Here is a 21,411-nt window from a genome sequence, read left to right as displayed (position 1 = left end):
ATGAGACCGTATATGTGAAAAGACCAAGTACACACATAAGGGGTTTCATTTTACTTTTAAAAATGGCCAAAGTTATTAATCAGTTCCTAGGGAACTAGGGTCAAAAAGCTGGATCTTGAATTGGGGAAGAAGTGGAAATTTAGCTGTTGGCTGAGTGTGGTCTGACATGCCCTGTCCTTTCTCTCTCCTGCTACTGCTGCTGCTGTTTGCTTGCCAAGTCTTGTCTGACTCTTTGTGACCCCATAGACTGTAGCCCGCCAGTCTCCTCTGTTCACGGGATTAACCAGTCAAGAGTACTGGAGTGGGTTGCAATTTCCTTCTCCATTATCTCCCCTAGAGGTCACATATTATTGAAAATGACAGACTCTAATCAGCAAGAAGCTGGTTTTTGCTGATCTCCCAGTACAGCTGGGGGCTTCCCAGGTGGTACTAGTGGTCAAGAACCCACCTGCCAATGCAGGAGCTGCAGAAGATGTGGGTTCCATCCTGGGTCAGGAAAATCCCCTAGAGGAGGGCACAGCCACCCACCTCAGTCTTCTTGCCTAGAGAATCCTGTGGACGGAGAAGCCTGGTGGGCTACAGCCTATGGGGTCACAAAGAGTTGCACACGGCTTAAACAACTTAGCACACATGTGCGCAGTACAGCTGGACACATGGCACAAAGGAGAGTTCTTGCCTTTGCTCTGAGTTTTTGTGTAATTAGTGAGCTAAGAAAAATAGAAAGTTAGGGCTCTCCTTGGAATACCTTGCACAAAAGACTTTGCACATCCTCTCTAGCTTTCCCAAAGACTACTTTACATTTCCACTTGACAGTCTTACTATCACCTCATTACACGTGTATATACACCCCCGCCTCCGAAACTCTCCTTCCTAACTCTTTATTTCAATTAGCAACAGCACTATTCTCTGGGTTTTCTCAGGCATCCAGTCAGACTCATCACTGTACTGCGTATTTCAAATCCCTTCTTACACATCACCCAATCTCAAGCAACTATCTCAAGAAGGCAATTATCTCCCTCAGATGGTGGTACAGAAATCATGGATCCTAGATATCAAGTTACTTAAGGTCACAAAGCTTAAGTGAAAAAGAATAAGCTTTGAATTCAGGCTCTGCCCCAGGTTCAACGCCCCTTTTCCCATTCTACCTTACTATTTTTGGTTAATAAAAGATAATAGTGAAATTAATTTTCCTATTGCTGAGATCACAATGGACAGTTTCAAAGTAATAATAACTCTATATTTTGCACAATTTACACTATTCCATTAATGCACTATTAAGTGGTTGTAATAAATGTTACAAGAAAACTGTGGGTCAGAAAGAAACAAGAGGGAAAATGACTCTTACAACAATGCTGATATCTTTCAGAATGCATATCCAATAATTAACAAACAAAACCTACACTAGAATGCTTCTTGAATATTCAATTAAATATATATATATATATATAAAAGCAAATAGTCAGTGTTCAGTTTTGCCAATTTTATTGAACCAATAAAATTCCTACTAATAACAATGAAATAAATTTCTGCAAGTATAAATGTGATACAGTTTAACAAAACCCATTGTTCTGTACCTATAAATAGATTTTCAAAATGTCATAAAAAGTGCAGTTATGAATTGTTAACATGTTAATACACAGTTGCTTTATTTCAAATGTGTTTGCCTTGACTCACCAACAGTTCCTTCTGTAGCTGTTCAAATAATATTACCCATCCCTCCAAAAAAAAAAAAAGAGGCATTAAAGCACTAGAATATTACACATAAACTGATCCATTGAGGTCAGCTTTAGTCAGAATTGTAAAATCAGCAACATAAGAAAAATAAAACCTAGTTATACATACAAAAAGCTTTCATGGGTTCTATACTCTTCTTAACTGCTGACTCATGTGGAGGGCATAATAGTTGAAAAGGCTTATATGGTTAACTAACTTAGACTACATCTACAGCAGGGTCTGATTTGCCAGAACAAGTTTAAAGTGGCTGTTTATCAAGTTTGTTGTCTTCAGAATTGAAGCTATAAATGTAAGATCGCCATTTGACACTGAAAATCGTGTGAATCCTAAATTGCATCAATGATCTATTTGATAAAAGCTTATTCTAATTGAAACCTTATATAGTAAGAGACTGATAGATATATAGCAGTCTTAAAGATCACGTCATCCGCCTCACGTTAGTCCAAAGTCACGTGCTTCGTAAAAAAGAAAAAAATTACAGTAACAAAGCACAGGACGACAAAGGCAAAACATCACAGCTTCTGATTACATGGAATAAAAAGTACCAAGGAACGCAAAAAGATAATTCTGTATTAATACTGATGAATTAAAGAACTATAACAGACATTTCACAGCATGCTACATATATCACTCACAACTTAAGGATAAAATGATGTCTAAAATTGAAAGATAAGAAGTTGGCAATCTGATTTCGTGTGCAATTCAGCTACAAAGTCTTAATATATACATTCATGATGTAGCTGCCCTGCAAAATCAGGTTCTTTTTAAAAAAGAGAGATTTCAAGTTCAAATCCTATTTCATAAGCTAAAGGATACATCCAGTTGTTCCATGACCAGGAAAGTTATTTTCAGGGTTGAAGGAGCTAATCCAAGTAGCAAGGCCATGCTCCACGCTGACCTGACAGGGTTCTGTGTAACCTTGCTCCAACTGTGCATGTGGCTGTGAGTATTCTATCAGCATGGAGAAGATGCCAAACTGGCTTGTGGTTTGCTTTCTTTGTCTATCTTATCTGATTAAAAAGAGCAGATGTGAAAAGAGAAAAGAGGAAGGGAAAAAAAAGGTGTTTTCTTTCCAGGGAAGATATATAGATGTAAAGGGAATATCTGCACTAGGTATAGAGTTGGGATGACTTCCCTTGGTGAACAAGGGTAGCATTTAACTCTTTCCCTTTATTTTAGAGAATCAGTGAAATTCAGGAAGGAGAAAACAAGTCTCAACATTACAAAGGAAATTTCTTGGCTACCAACTGATGAATTTCCTTGATCCTACTTTTTGATCCTTCCTTATCAGATTTGGGAATCAGTCGACAACTTGTAAAGACTGATTAACTTAAAAGGAGATGTATAATCAGTTTCATTCAGTAGGTGTCATAATGCATAAACTTAAGCTAATCAGGATTGATAATACTTCAGCATTAAAGACTAGAGAGCCTCTCTCCTTTTGATTTTTTTATGAAGTTAAACTGAGGAATGCAAGAAAATAGACTGCTTTAGCAAATTTATATACCCAAAATTACATTTATCATAGTTAGACTTACTAACATTTGATGTTGTACTATGAGCTGTAAAATAGGCTGTTTGTTCTAATGGCCATTCTATAGTATGAATTTCATTACTTCAAAGATTTCCACAAGCATTGAAAAGAATCAGGTATTCATCCCCCAACCTGTCCCCCCCACCCCCCACCACCCTCATATTCCTTCTTTTTCAACTCTGGACCTCACGGTGGTGCACTCATAATTAATTTAAAGCTAGAAGGAACATTTTATAACATAGGATTTAAGAAAAACTATTCCTTCAGGCTCTACTTATTCAAGTCTCATTTACTGGACTCTGTTTTTGAGTTGGGGTGTTCACAAATGGGCGTGGAAGGCACCCGGATACCACCACAGATCATAATATTTTAATCTGTACTTTCAAACAGGGTGGGGTTTGTCTTCAGGTCAGACAACTGTCTACAGATGAACACACCCCCCCCGTTAGAAACCTGACAGCATTCGTCTATGGACTGCGCTAAGCAGGCACTGGCCAGACCGGAAGTGCTGTGGCTTCTTCCCCTTCTGTGCGCTTCCTGTTCCTGGATGATACTGCCTGGATATCCTGGAAGTACGCCAGGGGAATAAGGACTACAAAGGAAGTGCATTCCCTTTTCATCTCACAGCTCATTTTCCCCAGCGAGAAACAGGGTAGGAACAGGGGCTCCAAGCTTAGTCCAATGAGGGAAGCTTGATCAAACCCTTAGGTAGCCAATTTTGTGGTATTTTATCTATATTTTAAATCCAGTAGGCTTCTGTGATCCAATGGGACTACCTAAATGCCGTGTATCGTATGTTCTTCTATTTGAAATATGTTTCAAGGCCCAAATGACACCCATAAAACAAATGTCAGAAACACCACCCATGTCTATGCCAGAAATTTCCTGTTCCACTGATTGGTTACAGATTAGTCTGGACTGCTGGAGAATTTTCACTTTACATTCAAATAACGTGGACTAATGCAGGTATTTACTACCTAATACAGATCCAGGTTAGGATGGCATTTCAATCACTTTAAAATCCTGCTAAATGCTAAATTCTGCATGGTAGAAATAGTTCGATTTCTTATCATGTATAAATATAAAGATTCCTACTTTGATAGAAGGCAAAACTCTTCTATGATTTATTTAAAATATGGAAGTAGTACTTCTGAACAACAGAGAGTGAATCCATGAAAATGGTTGGATACTCTGAGTTTATAGGCTCTTTGGGGATGAGGTAGAGGAGAGCAAGATATTCTGGCAGCTGGGAAAGGGCAGAACAGTATGGGATGGACGCGATCACACGTGGTGCTACATAATTTCCAGTAGGGGATCGAGGGCAAAGGTGAGCCAAAATATACCTAGATGATTGAGGAATTTCAAGGGAGTTGGGACAAGTTGTATTATTCCTCATGAATGGAGAAAAAGTAACTGGGAAAAGTAAATGCTGGTGATGATCAGCAGGTGGCTGGTGATGTCTGGTTTGTGAAACAGCGTTCGCACCAAGATGGGCCGAGGGGAGGGGAGGAGAGTGAGCACGGTTGAGGCTGAGGCACTTGGGAGGAAGAATAAGCAGGCAGGAAAGGGTGGGCTGAATGTAGGCAGGAGCTCCCGCAACAGGAAAGGCTCCTTCAGACCGGGTGTGTGATGCTGAGGGCAGCCACGCTAGTAGAGTTATGGTCCATGTGTTCTTTGAAAAACTCTTCCTTCCTCACAGGGCTCTGCCTCGACAGGTACCTCTACCCCTGCGATCCATTTCACTCCAGCTGTTTTTGTTCTAGGTCTCACCTGAGCAGACACTACTGATGAAGCCAAATTAGCATGGAAGTAAGTTCCACATGGAGGGGGCACTGAAGTTCTGTTGACTGAGATGAATACATTCATGTTACAGTACTGTTTTAAGGAAAGACTAATTTGATTCTCAGTCTTCAGATGGATATAATCGGGAAACAGAGTTTATGATGATGGCCACCTAGAATAGGTTCTGACTATGAAATTAGGTAATTTAAAACTCAGTCTGAATAGAGGAGCCACATATCGTTCAGTTTCCTGTTAAATTATACTATTAGCAAATTTCATATACTATTTATATAACATTATAGTTGCATACTTTTCACTCCATGCAAGACCGTCTATTTGCATAAAAGAAGAAAAAGTCCCCCTAGATAAAGAGTTTAAGGTCTTGCTTTCCAGAGGAATGATTTAGAATTGTCTTTAAAACACAACATAAAACAAAAATGAAAACCTCATTTTACTAGCACAGTGCAAATAATTTTCATAACATGCACTGAAATTTATTTTTTTCCCTGATGAACTGCCCTTAGAGTTTAAAAGAATCTTACCACCATATAGGCATGTACTCTGCACAAAAATGGTCAACTATTTTTAAGTACACATTTTTAACTGCTGGTTGATAATTTCATTTTGCTGTAGCATAAAAATTTAATAGTTTGGATTTAAAAACTCTGTAAGGTGGGGAAAAAAGTTGCTCAGGAATAATGTTAACTAGGTTTTAGAAGCATTTGAAATCTTTAAGGGACTTTATAGCACAATTAAAATAGGGGCTCTGGTTCAAATATGATTTTGATATAGAGCTGACATTGAGAGTTCTATTCTAAGACAGTCTTGTGTTGTTATCATTTGGGTTTAAAGCTATAATTAAAAGCCAAGACCATGCCCCAGGTTCCACATTAGCCATCTTTTAGTTAAAAGGTATCCCAAATGGGACAAAGGTTCTTCCTGAGACTGAGACAATATCCTTAGCTCAAAAAGGTGAAGAAAGTTACAAGTTGTCCCATCTCAAAAGCCTGCTTTCCTCTAATTATCACGAGTCCATCTGAGGAAGCCGAATCCGAAGGATTTAAGGAGGCACCTGTCTGGCCACTCCCATAGTCAAGGGACTGGGTTCACCATTTACTTTCAGAGAGAAGAGTATTTGGATTTTCTTAAGGTGATCCGAGAAAACTGAGCATTCTAACTCTAGCGGGAAAACTCGAAATTCAAAAGTAAACAGAGAACCATTTCAAGCATATACATCAATGGATTATTAGACTAATTTGAAAATAATAAGCAACGGAGTTAGAGACTTCACATTCACATGTGCTTTTTGTTTTTTTCACGTACATGTGTACATCTCAGTTTGGCACAATGTGAGCCCAAGGGGTAGGTTAGCAGATCGTATAGTCACATCATGACACCAATTGAACCAGAGAGCTCTTTTAAAAAATATCACATTTTAATATAAAAAGCTATACTATAAATTACTACATAGTAAATTCAATACTCTGAAAAAATACCACCCTGGAAAACCGCATCAGAATTTCAAGTTTGCAGTAGCTGAAATTCACAGCAAACTCGCTGTACAAATGGTATTCACAACCTAGAAGGCTGTGCAGGCTGCATCTTGGCAGGTGCTTTGGCACCTCCAAAGTCAATTTTTCTAGGCTGATTCAGTGAGGTTCATAAATATCTTGTTTTATTTTTGTTTATAGTTCCAAGTCAACTGATTTTCCTGATTAGCGATAAGATACATCTATGCTAAGCTAAAAAGAAACTTTGCTAGGAAAGAGATCTAGTAAAGGCACTAATAATATTCCCATAACCCAAACTTCAACTACTTACATTTCTGGGGTGGGCAATGCAAAAACAAAAACTAAGTGGCCATTTTAGTTACTTAAACCTTGTTTCCCCTTTTGGTTTAAAGCTCTTATGATGTTCTATGAGAATTTTTCCTCCTTTTCAATATATAAATTATTTTTCAACCTCTAATACAGGTCACCTGCACAAAAACAAAGGGATATTAGCTGAAAGAATTCTAGTTAAAAAAAACAAAATGTCAAGAGTAAAGGGTATCCTCAACTTGAAAGTTCTAAAATTAGGGAAGTCAAATGGACATGCATGTTGTCATTCATATTTTGCCATTCCCCTAAATACTTTCTTTGTAGTTAGTACCTATCTATATAATGTGATATGGAATAACATCAACATATGGTATATGCAATAAACAAAACAGACTCGATCTGGCATGAGTTCTTTGAATAATCTTTTTAAATAAACCACCCTGTCTTGAAAAATATTAGCAGTTTTTTCCCTCACATGGAAGATTTCAAACAAGATCCTGGAATCTAAAAATGCAGAACTACCTTATATTCATAGGTGTACAGTCATCTTGCTATTTTCTTACCTAGAACAAAGCCTAACAGAAAGCAACCTAATGGATTGTACCAGAAAAGAATGATAAATGGAAGGGGAAAATGATTGACGAGAATACTAGCCCACAATTCTTTCATGAGAGGAAAGACAAAGTTAAGTCCTAGATTACAAGTCTAAAATACAATTTTTGTGGGAATGCTAACGGAAAAATTTATCTTCTTTACTGTGAAAAAAATGGATTTTTTAAAAAAAAATTAGTATGTTTGTGTAAAATTCAAGTCACCCTTAGTTAACCAAAAAGTGTTTAAGCAGTGCAGTCGTGTCCTACCGGATAGCTGTGAGCATCTCTTTAGGCACTTCACTGGTTCATTAACATAATACAAATTAAAGCTATAAATGTACAGCATTGTGCTCTGTGAAGATAGTCTAATCAAGCAACATAAATCAATGCAAAAATGTGACTTTGGGGATGCTTTTTCCTCCCATAAGACTTGAGATCTTTTTTAAACCAGTTGTCCAAAGAGATTGTTCTGGGAATGGGGATGCTTTGGCATTGTAAAAGGAACATTGTTCAACCCCAGGAAGGCAAAAGCCTTGTGCGATAAAGAAATCTGAACTAAATTTCTTTATAGCTCTGTGGTAAAAGGACACTTCTGCAGTGACATACATAATAGGGGGAAAGTTTGTTGAGTCTTTTTCTCTCTCTCTCTTTTTTTTTTTTACATATTGCACTCTTGTGTTGTTGTTCAATCACATTAATGCATAGAAACAGAATTTTTACCTTTGAATAATCAACTGTTTAACCTATCATAAGAAAAACCGTGGAAAGTAAGTTCTAGAAGCCTAACAGGAAAAAAATATAGGCATATTAACCTTCCTCTGCTTACTGTAATATAGAAAACACTATGAGAAAAGAAAAATGTGCAAAGAAAATTTTTGGTCAGTCTTGTGTGGGTACATGTTTCTATGTGCCAACTAAATGAACTGTAAGCAGTCCTGTGAGCACTGATTACTCTGATGACTGAGGATTACTGTCCGTGATAGAAAGGAGTGTGCATAATTCCACTTTGAATATATACATCTGATATGGAAAACGGAAGCTTCTGTTTCAGAAGAGAAAGGAACTAGCTGAATTTGGCATTTCAGTAGCATGCTATAGAATTCATCATGATCAATTTCACATTAAATTATGGACAATGGCTGTATCACATTTCATGTTATCGCCAATAGCAGTAAAAAAAAAAAACAAACAAACAAAAAAATAAACAGTGCCTGACAAATAAACTCCTGGAGACACAGATGCGTGTCCTGTGAGCAGCTTAGTCCAACAGCGCATGCTTCTCCTCCACCAGGTGTAGGACACAACCTTAAAGTTCTAGAATGGCCAGAGGAGGTCATTCATTGCTGAATTCCGATATCTGAAAAACAATTGCTCGAGCAGATTGTAGGCGCTTTTCCTTATTAGAAAAAAAAAAGGAAAGAACAAAAATACACATACAAACCCCAAAGCACTGAAGTTAAGCATTAACAAACCAGGTTCATGATTTATGATCAGTATCCAAAAACCCAACTACAAACAATGCCAAGTAGTGCTCCTCAGTATTATTTTTGCAATTGTTAGTCATGTTAAGCATCAAGGAAAAGAAAACACATCATTGCACATTACAGCCGCCCCCAAGAAACGGCTAAAACTTTGACACTAGAGAATTGAATAATGTTTGATGCTACATCACAAACAGCTTCTGATGTATATCCTATGCGAAAAGGTCTTTACACATATATGATATCTTCCCTGGGTGATGCTTCAGGTCAAATGCCGAGTTATGGCACGAAGAGCATAGAGAAGCTCAGCTTGCATCCGTGCTTCCATTAGAAGTAAATTGACATGAACCTAGAAATCAAAGTGTTACCAATTTAGTGACCATTATAAACAACTGAAAAAACTTTAATTTATTTCATATAATCAGACATTCACAAATGTATTCTAACATTAGATATTATAATCTCACCAGTTTTACAGACACACATACAAACACACATGCCTGTGCATGTTTATGTGTGCACATGATGTAAGACTCATAAGAAAACTGTTTATTAAAAAAATGTGAGCAGTAAAAATGACCCCTAGAATCTTAAAAAGTCCAGTAATTTTCTTAGGAGAGCTGTAAAGCCAGATAATCCTTTGGGTTGTAAAACAAAAATACTTTTTGCAAATTACAGTTCTCCTACAAAAAATACTTTCTTCCAGATGTAAAACTTTATATGGCTGAAAATCAGCCTGTATTTATTCCTTGGAAAGTTCTTAAAAACATTTTTTTACTATTTACAGGCATACCTCATTTTATTGAGCTTTTGCTTTAATGCACCACATAGACACTGCTTTTCTTTCTTTTTTCACAAACTGATGAAGGTTTGTGGCAACCCTGCATTGAGCAAGTCTATTGGCGTCATTTTTCCAACAGCATTTGCTCACTTCTTTGTCACATCTGATAATCCTCACAACATTTCAAACCCTCCACCACAAAAAAGATTATGACACTTTAGGCTCAAATGATGGTTAGCATTTTTTTTTATCAGTAAACTATTTTTTAATTAAGGTACACATACTGTTTTGTTTTTAAAGACATGATGCTCTTATACACTTAATAGGCTACACTGTATTATAAACTCAACTTTTACATGCACTGGGAAACCAAAAATTCATGTGTCTTGCTTTATTGTGATATTAACTTTGCTGCAGTGGTCTAGAACCAAACCCAGAATATCTTTGAGGTATGCCTGTACATGGGAGAAACCAAGGTGAAAATCTGAAGCTTAAAGCAATCTGAAATTAGTATCTGGTAGTTTACTGAGTGGTGGCTAAATTTTGGTTATGTGTTTTGTCCAATGTGGAGTATAAAGTAAAAGTTTAGCACTGGGCTTTGAAGTATTGGATCTGACCCTGATGCTGGGAGATTGAGGGCAAGAGGAGAAGGGGGTGCCAGAATATGAGATGGTCAGATGGTATCACTGACTCAAAGGACATGAATGTGAGCAAACTCTGGGAGATAGTGAAGGACAGGGAAGCCTGGAGTGCCGCAGTCCATGGGGTCAAAAAGAGTCAGACATGATTAAGGGATTGAACAACTTAGATACGCTTAGCTTGCCTAGAGTCTTTCATATACAGCTGTGAACAAGCACCTGGGGGAATTTTTGAGGGGGATTCATTTCACCTGACAGGTTAAAATAAGCACCCACATACCTTCAAAAGCTTTTACAAAGAAGTATGATATATTTAAATTATTTTGATATCTTTCTACAGGTTAGATATATCATTGGATCTATTCTCTTGATGAGTAAGGAGAATTTCTAGATACCACTGAGCAAAGGGAGAAATTGTAATACAAACTTGTAAGTAGAGCATACAGATCTATCAAGGAGAGATGCTGGAGGTAAATGGGTGTTTATCTGATGTGTGATTGGCTCTAAGACTTCAAGAAAGACTGCTAGGGATCGAGGTCATAACATTCTCTATCAAAGTCATATGGTTAATTAGTGAATATTAGGACTCTAAAAAGGTTTTCTTACTCTCAAGCTTAGGAACTGTGGTATAAATGGAAGATTCTTGGATTTAAACGTCAATAGACTCATGATTGAAGGCCATACTTATACTATACCATTATAATGGTCATTTATTAGGTCTTAAATAATGTTTCCTATATATTGATATTTCAATCCAAAAAATTCCTCATATAATAATATACTTGGCTCAAAGGTCTGCATTATATTGTCAAATCACTAAATTACCAAATTGGAATGAGAACTATTGTTCTAATAGGTTAACTGTAAAATGGCTAGAATGAAAAAGTTCTCTAAATGGATATGTCTTCTGAGCCAAGATCCAATTTTCAGATCCAATCTTTCAAAGGCCAATGCTAAGCTTTTACTTTATACACCACACTGGGCAAAACACATAACCAAAATTTAGTCACCATTCAATAAATTTGAATTTTAAAACATTGTAAAAAAAAAAAAAACTGATGGCCAAATGATGCCACTTCCAACTTCTCTGATGGTGTTGATTTATTACTATTTTCACATTTAATTTTTCATAATCATTACTCCTTATGTGGAATATACGTCTATGTTAAGTCATGAAACACACCTTTTCTGAGTGTTTGAACTGACGCCAGTAACTATCATACATGCGCTTGGTAGTCCTCTCAGGATAGCAGGTCACTGTCTTAATGTAAACCTTCAGGCTTCGTTCAAGTAATTGATTAACTTCTCCATAATCGTAGTCATCATACCTAGAAGCAATAATGATAACAAGCTTTAGAATGGCAGAATCAAAATTTCTGATTTCTAAAGTTATACCAAGACACAATAATTACCTAGTAATTAAATACCAAAAGCTCATTCATTAACTCCTTTAAATAATAAATATTTGAGTGCCTACTATAAGCCATGTAGTTTCCATGTACTCCTTCAGGCACTGATGAAGCACAAATGAACAAAATAGACAAAAAGCCCTAGTCTCATGGAATTTGTATTCTATTGGAGAAAAAAGAAAAATGAAAAAGAGCACCATATAATATATCAGATGGTGACAACTGCTATGGAGATAAAATACAGCTGGGGGCTGGGAGGAGAGTTGTGATTTTAGATAGAGTGGGCAGGAAGGCTTCTCTAAGAGACTGACATCTAAGCTAATACTGGGAGGAGGAGAAGAAGCAAGTGTAAAACCCTAAGGTAGGAGTCTAGCGTCTTAGTGAAAGTGAAAGTCACTCAGTCATGTCCACCTCTTTGTGACCCCATGAACTGTAGCCTGCCAGGCTCCTCTGTCCCTGGAATTCTCAAGGCAAGAATATTGGAGTGTGTAGCCATTCCCTTTCTCCAGGGGATCTTCCCGACCCAGGGATCAAACCCAGGTCTCCTGCTTGGCAGGCAGATTCTTTACTGTCTGAGACACCAGGAAGCCCCTAGTGTCTCAAGGAAGAGGGAATAATCAATTATGTCTGATGCTACCAAGTAGGCAAAGAAGATACCACAGAGAACGGGTCGAGGCAAGGAGCTATGGAGAGGTGAAGCGCAACCTTAGAAAGAGTAGTTTTGTAGTTCTGCTGCTGTGCAGGAGTAAAAGCCTGACACTGCAGTCAGTTCACAAGAGAACAGGGGATAAGAAAATGGTGACAGTAGATATACAAAATGTTATCAAACGGATCTGCTGTGCATGGGAGCAGAAGTGTGAGGCAACAGTCAGAGGGAAATGAAGGATGAAGAAAGGATTTTTTTTTGATATGATGAGAGAAATAAAGGCATGTTTACATATTGATGGAAAAGATTCGATTAAGAGAGTAAAGCTAATTATGCAGGAGAGAGAAGGGAGAATTGCCAGAAGAGGGATCTTTAGATGAGAGGAGATGGGATTCTGTGCCCTAGTGCATAGGAGTGTAGATAGTTCATTCATGAGATGAGAGACTAACAGTGTAAACGGGCTCAGAAATAGCTATGAGAGTAAATGTAGTGGTGGGAGCTTGTGGGCTTTCTCTTCTGTATTTTTGGTTTATTTTTAATCCAAACATAATACTTAGTTAAAAAAAAAAAAAACTCTGGGATTTTACATAAGCTTTATTTAGTAGCACCCAGCAGAGAAACATCACCAATTTATTGCCTTAAATATAATATTATTTTGAATATAATATTAATTTATAACATGTATTGAATTAAAATCTATTTGAATTAAAATCTATTACTGTTTATTTTTCTTAATTAGGTTGGTATATTAAATTTTAAAATGTGATGATTCTTTCTAGAATAGTAAATGGGCAAATAGCGGAGCTACTATTTACCATCATAATAGCATCTTTTATGTAGAATATTTCATATTAGTTGACTTTTCCAGGAAATTTGGGATTTTTTTTTAAGTCAAAGTTATAGAAACCACTTTGCTTAACAAATAGAATTCTAATTCCGTTCCATGAGGGCTTTGTGATACTATATCAGAAAGGATACAGTACAGAGTCAATTGAATGTATTCATAACTGGGGATTTTCTCTTTTGGAAGATCTATCTCCACAGAAGTCTTCAAAACCCAGCTCAAAAAGGATGTTCTCCAAGGAGAGCTTTCCTGATTACACCATTCAGTCTTATTCACTCCTTCACTCTCAGTCCTCTCAATTCAAACTTTCTAAATTTAGGTGCCACTAATTTATTCTGACTTACAGTTTCATTTCAGTATTCTTACATGAGCTTATGTAAGTTTTATGAAGGCAGACTCTATCTTAGTTTCATTTATACCCAAATTATACCATACCTTCAAAAACCAACCAACCAACCAGCACTTGCTATAGTTATCTAACAGGATATCATGGGCTTCTCCTGTGGCTCAGCAGTAAAGAATCTGTCTGCAATGCAGGAGATACAGGAGAAATGGGTTTGATCCCTGGGTCAGGAAGATTCCCTGGATGAGGGCATGGTATCCCACTCCGGTATTCTTGCCTGGAGAATCCCAGGGACAGAGGAGCCTGGCAGCCTGTAGTCCATGGGGTCGCACGGAGTCAGACACGACTGGAGCGACTAAGTATGCCTGCACAATGGCATATCATCTATACTTCTGAAAGGTTCAGTTCTTGCAGGAGGGATTCTCAAATGGAGAGTTTTACTACTGTCCCCAATGATTACTGATGTTTTTTCCCTCCTTAGTAAAATTTTACTACTGTATTTATATGTGCATATTAAGCCTTTTAAACAAAGAAAAATGCTCTTCTAGAAAATAGAGTTAATTTTTTATAGTCAGGAGTCCATATGTAATTTTCTCCCCAGAAGTATATACTCTTTAACAGGAAAAAGGTAAGACTCCTGTCAGAATTTTCATTTAGAAACACGTACAACTGTCTCTATAGGGCTTTCCAGGCGGTGCTAGTAGTAAAGAACCTGCCTGCCAATGCAGGAGACATTAGAGACATGGGTTTAATCCCTGGGTTGGGAAAATCCCCAGGAAAAGGGCATGGCAACCCACACCAGTATTCTTGCCAGGAGAATCCCATGGACAGAGGAGCCTGGAGGGCTACAGTCCTTGGGGTCTCAAAGAGGTGGACATGACTAAAACAACTTAGCACACACACACACACACACACACCTGTCTCTACGACAACCATACCTGATTCCAAACATACAGTGAACGTAGTTAAATAAAGCTCTGCGCAGCATCGTTGTGTCAACATCCTCATGGGTGGCCATAGTGTTATAGGTGAGATTGTAGACCATGCGGAACTTCTCGTCAAGAAGATGTCCAATATCAGAGTAAAGTCTGTTCACCAAGGAGAACCCGTGATTTTCCCAGGTATAGTCCTAAAAGAATAAAATGTATCAAAAATGGTCACTCTCCATTTAAAGTCTATGTTTTTGTGAAGTATAACCACTGAAGAAAGTGGAGATATTTCAGTCTGTAATCCTTTCACGGATTCTAAGTTTGTCACTTTACCAAGATTGCTTTACCAACACATCAGTTTGTAGACGGGAGGGCCGTGCTATTTCCTCACTGGGTCCAGGATGAGGGACATTGGTGATAAACTCTGGCTACTTCCCGTGGTCATGTACTATGCAAACTACACCGTCATCTGGAAGAACCCCAGAAAGCCCTGGAATAGTCCTACATGACTAAACCTACTCAGTGACACGGATGGCTAGCAGATCATCTGAAACAAGCACAGAGGAGTCTGTCTTTGATCTCGCCTGCACTGTCTTTATGAACCACATCACTACTGTGGCTCTTATCTAGGGATGGGGAACAGGTGGCCCTTCAGCCCATAATTATAGACATATGGCCTTTCTATAAAAATGCCTTCTTATTATAAATGTGAACGTGTCACTCAGTTTCCTCCCTGCTTCTCTCCAAAACATGAACATGATACTACTACCATGCAATAATGCAAGTAACCACATAAAGCAGTTTCCTTTTGCCTTCTTGGGGTTGGAGGTAGAGGGGATGCTGAAATACTAATCCATCAACTGGGATATCAAATTAGACAAGGCTGAAAAGTAGGTTAAATAAAGATATTTATAGATTCTATCAAAATGTTCTATTAGTTTCTATGGGAGTCAACTTATTCAACATTTCACAGTTAAAGTGACAGTATCTCTTCTCCAATTTCTCTGAATTAAAGGCGTCTCATACCTGAGCTCGGAATGTTGGCAAATGTTCCTCCCCTCGTCTGGCAAAGTCTTCATATCCAAAACCAGGGTCTTCAATATATCGGGAGACATCAGATGTTATAATCATGTCATCCTCAAAATCTAAGGACAATAATGAACAATTTGGTATTAAGGAAACTGTACAGAGTTAGAACAATGAATTAATTGCACTTTCTTCCAATTTTTCACTATAGCTTTTTCAAGGATTTCCATAGTGTCAATATTGACTACATGCCTTGTATTCACATAAAATACCTTTTGCTCAAGTTTTGAATGCAATTTCATTACTAAATGCCGGCAACTGTAACATTTAGCTGTAGCTATTCAGGCAAAAAACTGACTAAATTAAAATATCTAAATATTAGTTTAGTCAAAAACTTCACTTGGAATTTTCTGTAAGATGTTACAGAAAAATGTAAATGAACTTTTTGGCCTACCCAATACAAACATTTTTTTCCTAAATTTACCTTAAGAAGTTAAAATTTTTTTTAAAAGGAGTTAAAATTAATATTCTGACAAATCTAAAACTCCAATTTTAATTCTATTTAAACAAATATTTCAAACTCTGGACTGGTACTTTGCATATTATCCACATTCTTCTACTCCTAAGAGATGGATACAAATAAAATACAAAAAATACTATGTTACAGTAATGGAACATCATTCTAATTTGAAAAGCAAAAAACTAATAAATGCTAGTCAACTCTGTTACCAAGCTATAGAATAGTACCCTTGTAGAAAACTTCAAACATTTTCTTCAAAAGACTTGAAAAACTATTCTTAGAATCTCTAAATGGAATCTGAAATGCTTTATCATACTGATCAAACCAAGAAACTTGTTATAGGGAAAAATAAGATTCTATTTCCATTTTAAAACACGGTAAGTCTACAAAAATAACTCAGCCACATACTGAGTCATTTTTCTCTTATCTTCGTGTGACCAGCAAATTTAGTACTGGGAATGGTGAACAGTAAAGAATGAAACAATTTATTTCCTAATTTATAAATGATGTAGCCTCTTGTTAAAATCAGAATATAACTTTCCACCAAGGTCTAAGACTTGCTTAGTAAATTCAAAACTCACTTTAGAAGGCAAAAGTTCTTGCTCAAGCATCTAAGAAGAGAAAGACTGACATTCTAAAATATACTTTCAATAATAAGAAAAGGGCTTCCCCAGTGACTCAGTGGTGAAGAATCTGCCTGCCAATGAAGGAGGTACAGGTTTGATCCCCAGTCTAAGGGGATCCCACACGATACGGAGCAACTGAGCCTGTGCGTCTCAACTACTGAGCCTGTGCTCTAAAGACAGTGCTGCAATTACTAACGCCCGTGTGCCTAGAACCCATGTTCTACAACAAGAAAAGCCACAGAAATGCAAAGTCTGAGCACCGCAACTAGAGAGTACCACTATTACAATAGCCAGGACATGGAAACAACCTAGATGTCCATCAACAGATGCTTAGGCAAAGAAGTTGTAGTACATATATACAATGGAATATTACTCAGCCATAAAGGAACGAATCTGAGACAAGGATAGTAAGATGGATGAATCTTTTAAAAATTTTAAAAAGAGAGTAGCCCCCACTCACCACAACTAGAGAAAAAGCCTGTGTAGCAATGAAGACCCCGTACAGTCAAAAATAAATAAATTAAACAAAAAAAAGAAATAAAACATTTATGCCCTTCAAGCTCTAGTTGTCTTAGAGAAGCTTTAAAAAATCAATGTCTAGGGAATTTCCTGGTGGTCCATTGGTTAGGACTCTGAGCTTCCACTGCAGGGTACCTGAGTTCAATCCCTGGTTAGGGAACTAAGATCTTACAAGCTGCCCAGCATGGCCAAAAAAAGATAATAAATAAATATTGTCTGTGCCATCTTTCACTGCCATTCAGCTCCAAATATTTTCTAATTTCCACTGCAACTTTTTATTTCCCTATGAACTATTTAGAAGTATACTGTTTCATTTCTAAAGATTTGAGAAACTTCTAGTTATTCCTTACTGATTTCTAGCTTACTTCTGTTATAGTCAAAAGTTACACCCTGTAAAGTTTAAATCTCTTAAAATTTGCTGATATTTGCTTCATTAACAATATATGGTTGATATTGGTAAATTTTCTATGTGCACTTGAAAATAATGGTATAGGTTGCAGTTTGGGATATAGTGTTTTATTTATGTCAGGTAAAGTATGCTAAATAAGTTTACTCTCTTTTTCTGGATTTTGTGTCTACTTATAGTTATAAAGAGATGTATATTAGAATTTTTCATCCCATGTGACCCCATGGACTGTAGCTGCCAGGCTTCTCTGTCCATGGGATTTCCCAGGCAAGAATATTGGAGTGGGTTGCCATTTCCTTCTCCAGGGGATCTTCCTAATCCAGGATAAGAACCTCCATCTCTTGCATTGCAAATGGGTTCTTTACCACTGAGCCACCAGGCAAACCCAAGTTTTTCACACTTACAAAAATTAATATCTAAAAGTAAATGCATACTACTAACTTTAATACAATGTTTGCATTTTAAAATATTGGCTTCCCTAGAAGGTTTACCCTACGCTCATTACTTTCCTTTGTCCCACTTGTTTTCTCTAGATGATTTTTTATAAACAACTCTTTTGATTTTAACTCCCAAATATATATTGATAACTTCCAAAACTTTATTTCGGGCTTAAAACACTCTCCTGTTCAACCCTGGCTTTCCAAGTGTGCAGACCAGGAGCATGGGCATTACATGAAGCCATGATTGAAACGTAGCTCCTCAGGTCCTGGCACAGAGACTGAACACAAAAATCTGCATTTCAACAAGATTCCTCAGTGATTCACATGCATATTAAAGTCTGAGAGGCACCTGTAGCTGTTTTCAGATTGGAGGTTTTATAGACATCACAAGTCAACATGTCGCAAATATGGCTGGTTACATGATCTTTAAGGCTGGAAAGGTCATCATGATAAGGTCTCTATCTACCTAATCAGCTTCCTGTTCACAATACCTACCTCATGTGTCACATCCTAACAACACAGAACCAATTGCTCCTGCACCCACCATCCTGTTTCCTCACCACTGTGTGCTGGCTCAGGCAGGTGTGCTATTTACCACCAACTACCCCCCCCCCCCCCACCAGCCACTGCCTGACTCCCCTGCACTCAAGTCTCTAAGGTTTAGCTCAGAGCCAAGCGGCTAGAGGAGGTCTCTCCCTAGGCCCCCTTCTGTGCACATTCCTAACTCTCCATCACTGCTCCATTTATTCCTCACATTCTGCTTCATATTGCATTTCTCTCTCTCCCACTAGCAATGAGAGCCTGCAGAGGGCAGCAATCACGTCTCATTTAGCCTGGAAGCATTAGTGCCTACTACCCTGCTGAGACTACGCGGAGTACAATAAATGTCTGTAGTATGAATAGCAAACCAATAACCGAAACACTTCTTTATATTTGGGATTTCCTGCTGGTCAGAAGTTCTGAGAAATCATTATTAAATATACTCAATTTGGTAGATAAAATCTTTCATAAAAGAAATCGCTGGGGAAATGATAAAAGAGGGATCTTGCTCTTCCTGGTAAAATTTCTGAAAGCTATTGGTCAATGTTATATTTAATATTAATAAACCAGTCATGGCCAAATCAATTACTCTCAGGATTTATGAGACTGACTAACCTTATGACTAGTCATTTTGAAGCCCTCTGTTAAACCTACAGAGCTCTACTTTAAAAATAAATGTTGTGTAGATTGATGAGTTGGAAGGGTTTAAGCTTTTGAAGTCTACTGACTCCATGCTATTTTAATAACATGTACTATGTGGTGTTTAGTATCTTTTTAAGTTGTAATTGAAAAGTTTCCCTCCTATTTAAAAGTCTCTCAGAGTATTAGGAAAAGAAATGTATTTTAAAGACTAAAGCAAAGAAGCCTTTTGATACAGAAAAGCCTAACTTTTAATACAGGATGAATTCCTCCAAATTCAACCTAAGAAAATGACCTAAAATACATTTTTATATAATTCCAAAGGTTTCTGCAAAGAAATGCAAATACAAGTGCAATGTTACTTTGGTGTAACTTTAGAAATAATCTGGAAAAAAGCAGCATTGTGAGAACAATCCTCCCACATACTCCACACCCACAAAAAAGGAAGAGATATTTCTTACAAATTACATCTATTGAAACAGGATTTTACCTATCATTAAAAAAAATCACACAAGTAGGATGGATTAAATACTCTTATCTAACTTTATAAGCAGTTGGTCTGCTCTGAATAACATTTTATCCAGGATAAGAGCATGAACTACATACACAGCTGAAGTACCTCTCAAATGGATTTGAAATATATTCAAAGATGCAGCAACACAAGAGGGGAAGCAATAGCATCAGCATCAGGTAGAAGAGAACTAACTAAAAGGAACATGATAGTGGAATCATTCCATTATCCATATGGAAAATACTGAAGGTGGTCTGAGGTGGTCAGTCAGGGTTCTAAGAACAATAGGGACCTTCCCAACCCAGGGTCTGAGCTACCAGGGAAGTCAAAGGCAAAGAGAAAAGGCAAAGATAGTGAAAGAGAAAAAGCACCTGAATGAGGAAATGAATGAAAAGTATCTCCAGAGACCACAAAAAGACTTTCTTTCTTCTCCTTCTCAAAGCGAGTGGTCATTTCTTCCTGAGACGCCTCTTCATCTTCCCTTTCTTCTTGAAGCCTTTTCATTCTTTCCATTAAGGCCTCTAGCTCACTTAGCGAATCGACAATCTGGAGCCAGAGAAGATAATATTGGGTGTTATTAATATTAAAAGTTGTTCCGGTAAATGTCTCCATCTCCCAATATCACCTTATGTACAGTGGCACTAACATAGTCATTAATTTCCTAAGTGGGCTTCCCATTAACTCCAAAGAAAACCATATGGCAAAATTTAACATTTTCAGAGGTATAGTGTTTCTGCTTCAGTTACAAACACAGAAAGTTTATATGAATGGATTTATTTAATCTAGAATTCTACTGGATTGGCCAAAAAGTTCATTCAGGTTTTCCCATAACAGCTTTCAGAAAAATGCAAACAAACTTTTTGGCCAACTCAATACAACAGAATTTGATATATATTAGATTATACTATTACTTGTTTCTAAAACTGGTGCAGCCTTACAAGCCTTATGATTTGCAATTGCTTTAAAAGCCTCCTTAAGACAATTCAGAACTTCAGCAACAGGTTAAATTTTTAGGGTAATAAAAGATTATACAAAATATTTCACGTATATAATATCCCATTTAATCAGATAATTTCTCTATATGTTTTAATGTAGCAAGTTTAAAGGCAAAGTAGTAAAGAAAAACAGTTAAGAAAACAAACCCCGAAGTTGCTGCCGGTAAGGGATGCATTCTCTATGTTGTTGTCATTAGCGAGATCACACACACAGAAGTTGTTGACTGGTATTAGCCTGAATCCATTGGAGATTTCTGGATCTCTTTCTGGATTGATGCCACTACCAAAAACAAAGCTTGCCAAAGCGTGATAATGAGCCAGTAGGACCACAGCATGTACCAGTTCAGGCAGAGACCAATTATTTTCTCCAGTTTTGACAAGTTTCTGAAATGAGAAAGCCAGTCAAGAATAAAAGTGAAAATCATAGAATGTTACAAAGCAATTTTAGAAAGTATGGAAAAATGTATAAAATTCCATATGTCCATTTATAGAAATAATACTAAAAATTCCATTTAAACTGTTTCATATAGTAAAGATACAGCTTTGGTCAAACAATATTACATTAAACCTATCAAAACTAACATTAGAATTACACTGTAGCTTCTCTGAAATTCCTTATACATATAATGGAGTTTCTGTTTCCAAAGCACTTTTC

General features: G+C 37.2%; 1 protein-coding gene across 2 annotated transcripts in view; it reads right to left on the bottom strand.

The window, feature by feature from the left end:
• Positions 1 to 1,465: 1,465 nt before the first annotated feature.
• SESN3 (sestrin 3) overlaps positions 1,466 to 21,411 on the bottom strand; it is an 80,917-nt gene continuing 60,971 nt past the window's right edge. For both annotated transcript variants that reach the window (XM_070803350.1, XM_070803349.1), the window contains exons 5-10: positions 20,904 to 21,140; positions 20,133 to 20,307; positions 15,561 to 15,679; positions 14,544 to 14,734; positions 11,547 to 11,691; positions 1,466 to 9,293 (exon numbers count right to left, since the gene is read on the bottom strand). In XM_070803350.1, the coding sequence (XP_070659451.1) occupies positions 9,207 to 9,293; positions 11,547 to 11,691; positions 14,544 to 14,734; positions 15,561 to 15,679; positions 20,133 to 20,307; positions 20,904 to 21,140 (954 nt within the window). In that variant the 3' untranslated portion in view covers positions 1,466 to 9,206. The remainder of the gene's footprint in view (positions 9,294 to 11,546; positions 11,692 to 14,543; positions 14,735 to 15,560; positions 15,680 to 20,132; positions 20,308 to 20,903; positions 21,141 to 21,411) is intronic.

Source organism: Bos indicus, chromosome 15 (genome assembly GCF_029378745.1).
Source record: "Bos indicus isolate NIAB-ARS_2022 breed Sahiwal x Tharparkar chromosome 15, NIAB-ARS_B.indTharparkar_mat_pri_1.0, whole genome shotgun sequence".
Taxonomy (NCBI): Eukaryota; Metazoa; Chordata; class Mammalia; order Artiodactyla; family Bovidae; genus Bos; species Bos indicus.
The sequence above is the reverse complement of the archived record's forward strand: the minus strand, read 5'-3'. Positions and strand labels throughout refer to the sequence as shown.